Here is a 13,274-nt window from a genome sequence, read left to right as displayed (position 1 = left end):
GGGAAGACAAGGAAAAACTGACACTAAATTTCAGGCTAAGGAGTACACCAGAGAAACAAGTGTTCAGTGTAAATATACAATACACTGTTCCTTACAGTAGGAACAGATCTCTTCAAAGGTCTTCTCTAAATGTAGCAAAGAATGGCAGAGACATTGTTCTAGCACTAGTAGTAATTTTTCCTTAACTATTTTTTACCCCTACATCATACTGTCTAGAACATTCACACACGGTCAGCCTTCAGTTTTCTCTGCCACAGCTGAAGTTCAAGAGGTCACACACGTGGCCAAAGCACACAGAAAATGTGTTTCAGTAAGGCCATGCAATTAGCAGGCTGAAAATAAGCAGTTCTTACAGCTGATTCATTCATAGGGGAAAAAAACCACAGCATATGCACACAATTCCAATTTTGCTTTGCTGCAGGTAGGACTTGCTGAACTTTGAGTAATTATGAAATAGAGAAAATAAGCTTTGCAAGGTGTACCTATGGAGAAAAGGATTGCAGACACACAGAATTCTCAGCAAAGCTTCCAATTATAAAGCAATGAATGAGAAATGCATGTAGATGTATATTGCCAAGGGCATTGAGAATCTAAATGTGAAGATTAAGAACAAAGTTTATTTCCCAAGAACATTTATTCAAGCAATCAAGAAATTTTGCATAAATCCATTAACTTTCTATAACAAAAACAAAACACCCAAATGTCACTTCCTAAGCAAATTACCATCTTGGTTTTTGAACAGAGAAATGAGCATTATCACTTAAAAGAAGCAACACATTTATGGGTTCAAAATAACATTCAGGAAGAGCCATCGTTTTTTAGGCAGTCATGTTTCCAGATCTGAACCAAATTAATATTTCAAGCTATCTTTTTTACTATACATGGATCAAACTTGCCCTCTGAACTCAGCAGTCAAAAATGCCTGAAAGGCAATATTCTCCCAGCAGCACATCCCAAGGGCACATCCTGCAACATCACAGCATCACTGGCTGTTCTGGAACTGTGAAAATATATTAATGGCCTATGGTTGATGAGAACCATCGACCATGGTATTAAAACTTTTTTAAAAAGACTAAAAGGGTGGAATTTCTATAAGAAGGAATACTACATTCCAAAGTCGATTTTTTAATGTTAAAGCAGAGGATTTGTTCACATGCCTGAAGAGATAGGCTATAAGTTCTTTGATATTTGGTCAGTTGATATCTGAAATGACAGGAAATTACAGCTGATAGGGTATATATATAAAATCCTACAGTTTCCTTCCAATTCTTCATTGACATCATTTGATATTAATCTAAAATACCTATATAGTTTTCAAATTAACAAAAAATAATCCCACCAATTTTTGAAGATACTTCCCTTTCTCACTTGGTCTGTTACACAAAGAAAATATGTTTGTTTTTAATGAATAAGGTGGTGAGTACTTTTAATCTGCTACCTGCATGTACATTCATTCCTCTGAATACCATTTCTATAGACTTCTTATGGCCTTGAGGATACCTCAAAATCTTTGCATAACTCATTTCCCAATTACATATCTACTGACATACGTGACTGAGTCACACAAAGATTTTGGGTCAAACTAAACCATATGAAGTGAAAAAATCATCTCAGGATAGAAAAGCATCAGTACTAGTTCCATGTTGCTTACATGCAATTAACAAGCCTTTCCTTAGTGATTCTGCCAGAAGCCTACAGTAGCTGGGTACTGCACTGCAAATGGTTAGTTACCAATACAAAGTTTGTCAGTGACTGAAGTTCTTAATCCAGCCCATTCGGCAAAATTAAAGTAATGGCATAATCACTATTCAAACTATAATGAACAAATAAGACTTTCTCTAATAAGACTCCCTTCTGGATTCACCAGAGGAGAGGAAAAAAGTAATGATTTTTTTTATTTGGAGGAAATATCAAAATAGCTTATACACTATCCTACACAATAGCCTGGGGAATTTCAACTATGGAAAGTACTTTTTACTTTCAAGATTTTGAATGATCTTATGGAGATACTGAAAACTTGTTTTCATTTCCACCTGAACTTTAAAGCACATGAGATGTTAGCCTTTCAAAAAGAAAAAATACATATATAAAGAAGAAATACCTTACCGGGAAAATATCCACTAATGGAAATGTCTCAGCCCCTACGAAAGGTCATTTTCATGGGGAAAAAGTGAATATATCAATTGCTTCTGTGCTGTCTTCAAAGGCTATTTGAAATGACTTTCATGTATGTCTGATTAGCAAAGGTGGAATATAACACCCAAGGCACTAGTAGGGTTTTCTAACTTGCTATTTTCTCAGAGGCTCTTTTAAATCCAACTATAAATTCAAGCTGCTGCTTCACTTCTAAGAAGTTAACAGCTGAAAAAGTTTCAGACCAACAAACTGAAACAAAATATAGCATTATTATATCATATTGAGTTTGGGATACTCATTTTGCAAAAATGTCATAGACACAAACAGAAAAGCATAACTAGTTCCTTGAACATGCAGGAATTAAAAGAACTATAGCAAGTGGCACCTCCTAGGAAAGTTAGAAAAAGGTTTCATTTGTATGCTAATTTCACCAACTATCATGTTTATTCTCAAGAGGAAGGCTGTTCTCTTAGCTTATTAGTGGTATATTTGCATGAAAATGTGATCTATGCTTCTTTACTGCTCATCTGCTTTTCCTGCTTATGCCTCATTTGACAACACAGTTGGTTTCTGCAAATGACTGTTATGCTAAGGAGAGGATGTTGAACTCGAGTGTAGAGGAGTTGCAGGAGCAGAGAGAACACTTAGAAAGAAATATCCTGTTTTCATGAACATCTGTTGATCCATAAAAACCTGAAAGGAGAAAGTAAAGGAGAATGAACAGAGAATAAACAAATCCCACACAGTCAAGTGAAAACCATTACAGGAGGAAAAAGCAGCTGGACCAACTTCCAAACAAGAACCTATGAGAGAACAATGGTACCCAAAGGGAACTGAGGACTGGCATCAAAATTGAACTTGTATCAGTATTCACTTATATTCAGTACTTTTATACTGAATTAAAAAAAAAAAAAAAAGTGATAGGATTAGAATTAATCCTGTCTCCCCACAAAGGAGTATATTTGCAAACAAATTTGCATTGTGCCCATTGGCATGGCTTTACTTAAAGCAAAATATTTATTTGGATGATAAAATTCTAACTTCAAGGAAATGGATGTTTTTCTCAAGATACAAAATGATAGAAGAGTAAAGGCTGAGCATATTGTAGTTTTGATTCTTTCAAATCAGCTGTCTAGAAATGAGGGCTGACGAACAGTACAGTTCCTTCTGATCTGCAAAGCTTTTTGAGCACTCAGCAAGTCTTAAAGTAAGTTTGGCTAGTACTTTGCAAAACAAGGGTTTCCTCTTTTTGTTGTTCCATTGCAGGTTATATACACTAGAAGTATGAAAAAGTGAAATGATGATTTCTTGAACATTGCAAAGTACATTGTCTTTTCTCTCCCACAGATGAGGTTTGCATTAACAGTGATAAAATCCTTGCAGTCTGGTCTTTCAAATTGTCCTTTTCACTGACTCAAATGTTACACAGAAGTAAATTCCTCTGGTAACATTATTTTCAATATTTTGTTATGTAAAAATAAAAAGGGAAATATGTATTACTCATAAAATGTTTTCAATGGAGAGACATTACCACCAAATTTTTGCCTTTCCTGCAATATCAAATCAATTCTACAAGATCTCAGAAGTTTCTAAGCCAGAAGTAAAATTGGTATCACCAGAATGGAAAAGTCAATGTCTTTAATTGTCTGTAAGAATGACACCTTCTAATCTTACAGTTTATCCTTCAAGCCAGTTTGCCAAGCAAGCTGACCTAGATTTGAAACAAACAGAATCTAAAAATATAAAGCTAAAATAAGTAATGCACAGAGAGTTCTGCCATCAGCAATACTACAAATCTGATAAGAAGGACATTCTGCTATAAAAGCACAGCATTTTAGTTATGTGCCAAACTTCAGCTCAATGTATTTAATGTAAGAATAAATCTTCTCTTTATTTCAGTGTGGTCAAGTGAATAGGATCCCAACACACACCAATCAAAATGTCAAATTTATATAAAAGATTTACCAGAATATATAGGGTGAAATCTCAGCTCCGCTGAAATGCACCAAAATATTGCCACTGACATCTAAAGAGCAAAGTTTTCACCCAAGTCACTAATTCATACAGAGTGTGGAAGCTGGCCCTGAAAATAAGAACTGACTTCTGAGATCTGTCTTTTTTGAACAGGTCTCTAATTCCTTCAGTCTCTTTTCTTCTAGCCTCTATGTTAAAAACTTCTGGACCTGATGAATTCAGTTTCCTTTCACTTCATCTTCAGTTTCAGGCCCTCGGGCATTTCTGTCACAGCAGAAGCTAAGGACATGCTCCAAAATCCTTATGACTTAAGTCAACAAATCTCTGTCAATCAGCCTTGTGTGATGGTCTGTTCTTGCCTCTAATCATTTATGCAGACATGTCTTGCACAGGACTTATCCATGAAAGAATCAGTGTTGTACCTCAGAGACATTCACAGGACAGCTAATGCTTCTGGTCCTCACAAAATCCTCTCTTTCATTTGCAAAACCACTCTCATTCTTTGATCAGAAAACTGTACCTTGGCAAACATTTGAAAATTCACTTCCTGCATTACCTGCATCTGCAGACAGCTGTAATCCAGATCTCAGCCACAGAGCTATGTTAGGTCTGCTTCTTTTCTATTTTATTTTCCATTTGCAAGGGAATAGCTTCCTCTGCTATTCTTAGGCAGAATTTTTTATTTTCTCATTGCACGGCCATTGAACACTTACTTTTCTATTTATGAAAACCCACTGAAGAATTTCAGTTTACACAAATTAACGTGGCTTCACTGAACTCACTGGAGGGTCACCAGCCTGACCCAGTGGAAAATTTGTTCTGGCTTTTTCAGATGTTTGCCATCCATTTTCATTTAGCTGAGTATAAACCTGACCACAGCTCATCTTTTCTCCTTCTGCCCATCAGACCTACCATTTCCCTGCCACAGGATATATAAGATGCATGCTGGTGTTTTTAAATGAAAGTGTCCTCAGTAACAATAGAAGCTGACATTGGAGGCACTCTGCTGGTGCACTAGAGCACATCTGAGTCCTGTTGCCAACTCGCATTCCTCCCCTACTCAACTACTGTGTCTGCTGCGTTCAGTCATCAAAAAAGTTCATAACAATGTTTGCATAAAATATTAATCTTTTCCCACATTAACACAAGGCTTTCCGAATCTTTAACTGCATTTAGTATGCAGACTCCTGGGGGAATTCAACTGTGGTCACTGCATGGCCAGTGATAGGCTGGGATAGGATGCCAGGGTTTGATTTAGTCAGGTACACTGAATAGCAATGCAGTGGGCAGAGCTAATGCAAGCGATCAATTTAATTTATATCAGTTCTTAGAACCCCAACACAATTTCATCTTAATGTCTAATATCTGAATGATGTCTCCATAATCAAACAGGAGCTTTTTTCTATCAATTGATATTGCCATTCAAAATAAAGCAACAAGCCAGACCTGCAGCAAAATCCAAATCCCTTCGTACTAGCTGGAGGGTTGACCTAAGAGTCAAGTGGCATTTTCAGAAACCATATAAGAACATCAGAAAGTCTCCAAACAGTGTGATGAAAGACCTGCATAAAAGATATATGTATGTTTTCTTTACTTACATACCTACATGCAGGCTCTAAGCACAAGTGGATGCCTGTAGGTGAAGTGACATGGTAACAAAGAGCCCAGACTGTGTACAAACAGTGAAGGATCCAGCTAGAGCCCAAATGAACCTATTCTTGCATTCCTCCTGTACGTTGCAGGAAGTTTTCCCAATAGGACAGAAAAGCACAGGAAAAAAAACAGAACAAGCGTTGTCAAAACAAGGTTCAAAAAATTGTTCCCTGTAGGATAACAATCCCATATTCTGGTTAGGAACATAAGTGCTTCAGCTGGTACGGTTTCAGCCAGGAAAAACTTCTTTCATTTTAGCAAGTGTCTTCCTTGACAATCTGTCACCTTACTGAACACAATTATGATGAGTTAAGATGGAATATTTTCTAGGTTTAGTTTCAAAACAAGTTCTAAGTAGGCCATCTGAATCACAGTGTCTGCCAAAAGGTCAAATTAATATGATTTAATCAAACGTATCTTGTGGGGACAGTTTGCAAATGTCCCAAACAAGCATTTCACAGCATTAACACATCAGTAGACAGCAAAAGGCATACTAAAAAATATGCATCCTCTATTTAGCACACAGAAAAGAAATATCAAGAAATAATATGAATTTTTTAACTAATCAAATACTGCTTGTTACGTGGTACTACTGGCCAATAAATAAAATATTTTAATTCACTCCATATATCTACATAGGAAATTGATCCTGACATAAGGGCAGAATCAGCAACAAATGAGGCAGTGTTATAAAATGGCATTACCTAAGAGATCACATGTTCACTTATTTTAAGGTATTCAATGTAAGTTGCATTATTTTATTTTTTTAAATATGCAGTATACTTCATTAAGTATTTCAAACATCTTCAAGATAAATTCAGGTATATTTCTACATATTGTACTTTTGCATACCTTCCCCCCATGAATAATATAATTAATACTTTGCTAACGTTCTAATTTAGAAAAACCATTTATTTGAAAGTGTTTTACAAATTATAAGTAAAATTAATTTACAACATGGTACACCAGCTGCAGTGCTCATTTAGTTTGTACAGGGAAGATGCTCTAAGTAGCACCAATATGCAGCATGCTTTATAGCCATATGTAGGTTTTTCCTACCATAATAACCTGGCATTACAATTATACTTAATGTGTAGATGTACTTGCCAATTCCTTGCCTGCTATCACATTAGCTATGTACTCAAGTCAAGCAAAGCTGCTGACACTCACACTACAAGGAACCAAAAACTGTCTTAATTTCACTCTGTTGATGGCAATAGACATCTCTCATTCATCTTCAGCAAAAAATAAAAATCAACTTTTAAGCAGCTGTCAAAGTCATATATTTAAATTCGTGTTTAGAGTTTGCTTTCACATCACTTCATAGATGAAAGACAAAGGCTACCATACAACCACAATTTCCCAGTAAGAACAAAAGCTTTATTCTCCATCACCATGTGGATTTGTTGTAGAAATTCTAAAATGTCTACCAACAGATATTCTAAAAATCAATATTTAAAATAACCTTAAACTGAAAGACTTTGCAATTATGTGGAATCTAAGAAGAGATCTAATGAGTAAGCTTAAGATGAGAGCAACAGTATGTATTCTTAAGTAGGAGATGTAGTAAGTGAATGGATTGTAATCTAGGATGTCAACAAGACAGACTGATTCTGAGATGCCACAAGAATATTCCCCTGCAGAAACTTTTCTTCCTCTGAAGTGAGACCAAACACTAACTTTTTTCATGGAATTTAATACACTTAAGATCTCGGAATTCGCTGAGACTCAGTGCAATATGTCCCATTTTGAGGTTATTATAATCACAACACTACTAGTTTCAAAATATATGTGATGAAAACCTTTGGCCTTGTTTCAGAGGCTGGATCCAGTAATACATTCTTTGCATCAGTTAAAAGATCAATTTGGGAAACACTAACATAACTCTGCTTTAAAATAACACTTGGCATTTAAGAAGACCACTTCATTGCTTGTTGGAGGGCAACTATTCTGAAGACCATGTACACAATTTCTGCATTCAATTTCTTATATCTCTTCATCATACATATGAAGTTCCCCTACAAGTTGCTACTGGACAAATTATGCCCAAACAATTGGAACTGTAATTCAAATCAAGGTCTGGTGGAGAAAATATATATAAGGATTTTATGACGTTTACATTAGCTTGAGTCAGTAATCATTAGATACTTATCCTTTTGTTTTATATATTCACTAAACTGTTTTGATTCAGATAGATGACAGATCTTATGCTGAATAATGTCATATTTAAACAAAAAGTGTGATACTCATATAATGAAGATAACTATTTTATTCATCAAAGTAAAAACAGAATTGAAAATGCATCAAAAAACAGTAGCAACGAATGTTTCCCACCTATGAATCTCAACATGACATAAAAAAAACCCGTATCTGCTTCAGACAAATGTATTTTTTCTATTAGTTCCATTTCAACTTTATATATAAGCAATTGCTTACCAAAGCTTAATAACTTAACAATACACACAAAGAAACCTTTATGTATTCAGCTTCATTACCAAAAGAGCATCAGTACAAGCGGTTTATATCTTCCTCACTGCATAGGATAAAAAAAGAGGAGACTGCTAACTATCCTTGTAGTTAACAAGTACAATTCATTTGCAAGGTTTATATACCATTGTCAAAGGAGATACTCCAAGATAGCACATTAAATATTCCCAGGATCAAAGGAGGTCCTCACAAAAATAACACGATATGATATTAGACAGCATTTTTACAAGACTGACCTCCTGACTACCAATGAACTGATGAAATCAGTGGTGGAGGAGACAACCTGACAGAGCCCAGCAGAGAAATAGACAAGACACTGGCTGCAATGGTATTCACTTGGAGTCCTGGTAACCCTGGCTGTGAATAAGCATTGTCCAGAACAAAAAGTGGGACACACTATCTGTCCTTCTAAATTCATGGCACTTTTCAGTTTAGGACAGAGCGAGTTTATCTACTGTGCAGCCTCCACTTCCCTATACACACCCACTCTCTTCAGCAGTTTCTAGTATTCTACCATAAGGAATTTTGGAGCATAGATGAAGGGGATGTTTGTTTTACTTTATTTTTGTAGTGGAGGAAGGAAGCTGGCAATTTAGTTATTTAATACCCTATTTCAGATGAAAAATGAAGTTTGGTGTTTTTGACTTCAGTGGCTACTTATTGTGGAGGCTTTGAGATACTAAGAACTCCTGAGTCACATAGAGTAGCTCTAGGTACGTGATAATTCACTGCTAACATATGGGATAACATCCTGGACTTGCATCTTGTCCAAAATCAAACCTTAAAAAAAGTTGTGCAGAGAATTTTCAAGAGTAATTCAAAACCTCATGGCTATGCAAGTTAAAAGTGCTTATGGATTTTATGAAGAGGTGAATGCTAACATCTACAAAAAAGTCCCTGCATGGCAGCTTTCATTTGTCAAACCTTACTCAGGACAATTTTAGCAATAAAATTGAATCTAAACAGATCTCTTTTATGCCCTAGATACATGTAAGATGTATACAGAATCCTTGAATATTTGCAAGATGGCTCCATGAGTATTTGAAACAGTTCAATCTACTATGGAAATCTCAGATTTTATTTTTTTTAATGCAACTCAAAAGCCTTGATCTCATCGTTACCCTGGCCTTTACTTAAAAGCACAAATATTTGCACTGAAGCTAATGACATTTGTCATTTGTCTATTACTAAATACACCTAGCAATGGCTGCAGAACTAGAAATTAAAATGGAATGATATTTTCATCACTGTTGGATTCAGAAAAGCTTTCTTAAGGCTCTCTACAATGCCAGGACTGCTGGACATCCCAATTTCTTTGGTTAACCTCAGCACAGATTACATATCATTGAGATGTGTAGACCTAAACTTTGTGCCTTCAGGACTCCAAATAGCTAGAATAAATAAAAATATAAAGGTGCTAGGCCTTCCTGCCTCATCTCTTAATTTACAAAATGACTTGAGATTGCTTGTCTAGACTCATAGGATCAAGCTTCTTGGTAGTCAACTCATACAATATGCTTTGTTCTCAGACTAGGAGGTAAAATCTACTTCTAAATTCAAAGACTAAGTAAAAACAAGATAAAACAAAAAATACCACAGCTAAACAAATAATCAAAACAACACAAGAAAAATGAATATTCCATCTCACAGCACTGAACTCCTCTGTTCTGAACTATTCACCTGAGTACATTGATTGTTTCACTAGAAGCTTTAAAATGTCATAATTAATCGGACTACAAAAGAGAACAGCCATCAACAGAAACAAAGCAGAACACTCTGCAGAAGGTGGTGAAATCAGACTGCAACTCATACTGCTGGTAGGAGCAAAAACCAAACACAAATGCAGAGTTTCTGTAAACCTGTGTATGGTACATACATATTTGAGTCAGTTTTCAACAGTTCTTTTGTATATTCATTCTAAGCCAAGAAATGGAGTAAAACTAGAAAGTCTAATGCATGGATTCATTGTAGGCTTTTTTCTTTCTTTTTTCCCCCACCAAAAAACCTTTTTTGTCTTAAAATTGTTCTAGCTCCATAAAGGTTTACATTTATCTAGGGCTCTGCACAGACTAGATAATTAATTCCATTTTATTTAAGAAGAAAGCCATTATAGTCTCAAACACTACTTTCCAGAGCAACCTGATAGGAAGAGCTCTAATTATTAGGATCTGAGGTGAGCTCAGATGCCTTCTTTCTGAAAATAATCAAGGTTTTGCATACCTGAGTAATTATTTCATTTGTTTAGTGACATTTTCATGTCACTTTGCCCTGCAGTATTATTACACAATTTAAAACATTATGAACTTTGAAGTTAATTGTTTCCAACTCAATTGACAATGTGTTCTGAAACACTGACTGTTGCAGGGGTATAAAAAAAAAATATTTCCCTGTTATGGCTACTAGTGGTAGTGGTTGTCAGTTTTCTAATTTTTTTTTTTTTTTTTTGAAGTGCCAATCAATGAAATTCATGATATCAACAGTAATTGACCAAACATGTTTAGAAATGTTGATTCTTAAAGCACTTTTTCAAGTTTCACCATATTCAAATGGATTTTTTTTTTTTTTCAAAAAAAATGCCCTCATAAGTTGACAAGCACATGAATCTTTATATCCTTAGCTATTAATGCTATTCATAGAACATTTTCAAGTGACCAATGTAGAACATACTTACAGAATTTCTGGAGCGAAATATTAGATCTCCTGATCGCTCTGATTCACGGCTAGAAGGAATGATGTGATATTAAATCAGTGATAATTATTACTTCTTGCTTTTTCCCTTTTTTACAACACACAAAGAGATAAGCATTTACTCTGAAAAAATGAATGTAAAGTTAGGTAGCTGAAAAAGTTAAATGGAAAAGCTCAAGGATGTCTGTTCAGGCAATTCAATAATTTATCTCCTTTCAAGTAGATTTTAATCCCTATTCTTCCACTACATTAACAATTTACTGTATGCTTTTGTTCTACAAAGCAGGTTGAGAGACGGTTGGCAGGATTCTGTTTAGTCATCAATTAGAAATATAAATAAAGAAGTCATTATTTTACACAAATTTGATTTTTATATCAAAACCCAAACAAACACTGCTTTTCCAGTGCAATATTATCCTCCACACATAAGCAGGGGAAGAAAGGAATATACACACTGTAGTCTATAAAAAGAATAGATGTGAGTTCTACCATGAAGAACTGAAAACAAAAATGTCTTCCAAGTACAGTACACTCTTTGTTGGCTCTTCAATAAACACAAACAACTCTGTGCAAGATCTGGCAACAAGGTGGAATCACGTGCTGCGTTGAGAAAGCTGCAGCAGTCTCCATTTGAGGCACGTCATTACAAAGCCTGAGCCTCTCAATAAGGCCAACAATAACACTCCAAGTGTTACGCTTCAGACATACTCCTACAGTCAAAATGCTTACTGAAGAATTGCAGCACAACATTTTGATCTATTTTTCCTTGAAGTCACTCTGTGAAGTAGAACACAATAGACAATTATTTCTATTGCCAGGCAATTAGAAACAGAACGGCCAAATAAGTGAACAAAGGCCTAACTTGCAAAGATGTAGAGGTGTCTATAAAGACTGCTAAGCCATCTAAGCAGCTCGAGTATTTTGCAATCATTGAAATGACAGTAGGGCAATCCTTAGTAGTTTTATACTTAAAGTTGTTTTTATCTTTGTTCAGTTGTAATTTCTTTGGTGTTTTTTGTTTCTGTTTTTTAACTTTTTAATGTTGATAGCTTTGCATCTACACTCATAGGCAACTGCATAGCATATACAGGTCGGAGAAGCACTTTGTCCCATACCATACATATGATTAGTAGGAATCTAAGTAGAATTCTAAGCCTCCGGTGCTGAGGTCTGCCAGGATGAACCAATGTTCCTTATTACCAAGGAAAGCATGTTCTGTGATATTTCGGAACCCTTCCTGATGTCTGCCAGGCTCCAGCAGAGTGTGGTCCTGCCATTAAAATGGATGGGATATTGAGAGGGAATGTCTAAATGACATTTTCCAAGAACACAGAAGCTCTTGGAGATAGTTGCACCTGCAGTTAGCAGACAGGAGAAGGAGGAGGCAAGAAGTACGATGGGCAAATCTTTTTCCCTAGAAAATTCTTTTCCTAGAAATTTCTTGATGCAGAAAGGCATACAGAATTTGGGAAGGATTTCTTGACTCACTTCTCAAGGAATCCATCTCCATATCAAGTAATGATATTCAGGTTTGGCAGTAGAAACATTTAGACCTGTGTGCTCCCTTGCCCTCCTTGAAGAGCCAAACTCCCCTCTAATGTAACTACTGTGATACAGTGGAGATGAGTAGAGCCTTTATATTTAGCACTAGCATACAGACTGTAAATCAGATGGACCTACCTTGCCACGATACTGCACGACCTTAACAAAAAACAGACTCAGTAGTTTGGCCTGAAGAATACGGTAAATACTAATAACAGACAGGAAACTCAGGTTGGGCCTGAGAAGAAATTCAGATGCCATGGTGCTGAAGATTACTGCCCAAGTGTTGGAGTGTCCTGCCATTCATAGGACACATGAGGAGAATTGGTGGGGAAATCCAGGATGGCTGAAAAGGGAGTACTTTGGAATGGTGCTACTGAACAACATTATCCAGTACTGGAATTTAGCAGAAACATTCTACCTAGGGTATCAGAATATGCACTGATCAGAACTGGCTATTTGCCTTCAGTGTGTTGCAATGACTTGGCCTTCTCATGTCATCCAAAGTTGCAGTAAGGGTAAGCAGCAGCTCTTATAATGTTTCTGATTGGAAAAAAGAGACAGATCCACTCCAAACTTTCCAATACGGGGATTTGTCACTCAAAACATCATTTAGGGAAATAATTAAAAAGATATGGAATTAAAAATTGATTTTACAATCTGTGTGGTTTATTTGCCTACTAAGCGTTATCTTTCTAGATCAGATTCCCAGATTCCCAGGTTTTGTAGTGGATGCAGTCTCCACAAATTCCTGTAGATTCATTCTGTGAGCATAGGGCAGCCATCTTCATATC

At 35.9% G+C, this 13,274-nt stretch overlaps 1 protein-coding gene across 7 annotated transcripts in view; it reads right to left on the bottom strand.

The window, feature by feature from the left end:
- LOC116230830 (uncharacterized) overlaps positions 1–13,274 on the bottom strand; it is a 209,420-nt gene that overhangs the window by 130,049 nt on the left and 66,097 nt on the right. For 6 of the 7 annotated variants that reach the window (XR_016469607.1, XM_090147294.1, XM_090147295.1 and 3 more), the window contains exon 2: positions 10,922–10,970. The exons of the other annotated variant lie outside the window; for it this stretch is intronic. Coding sequence is in view for 5 of the 6 variants with exons in the window: in XM_090147294.1 (XP_090003420.1) it covers positions 10,922–10,970 (49 nt within the window). In the remaining variant the exon portion in view is untranslated. The remainder of the gene's footprint in view (positions 1–10,921; positions 10,971–13,274) is intronic. 7 annotated transcript variants of the gene reach the window in all.

This window comes from Phasianus colchicus, chromosome 10 (genome assembly GCF_987193195.1).
Source record: "Phasianus colchicus chromosome 10, bPhaCol1.hap1.1, whole genome shotgun sequence".
In the NCBI taxonomy this organism is placed as follows: Eukaryota; Metazoa; Chordata; class Aves; order Galliformes; family Phasianidae; genus Phasianus; species Phasianus colchicus.
The sequence above is the reverse complement of the archived record's forward strand: the minus strand, read 5'-3'. Positions and strand labels throughout refer to the sequence as shown.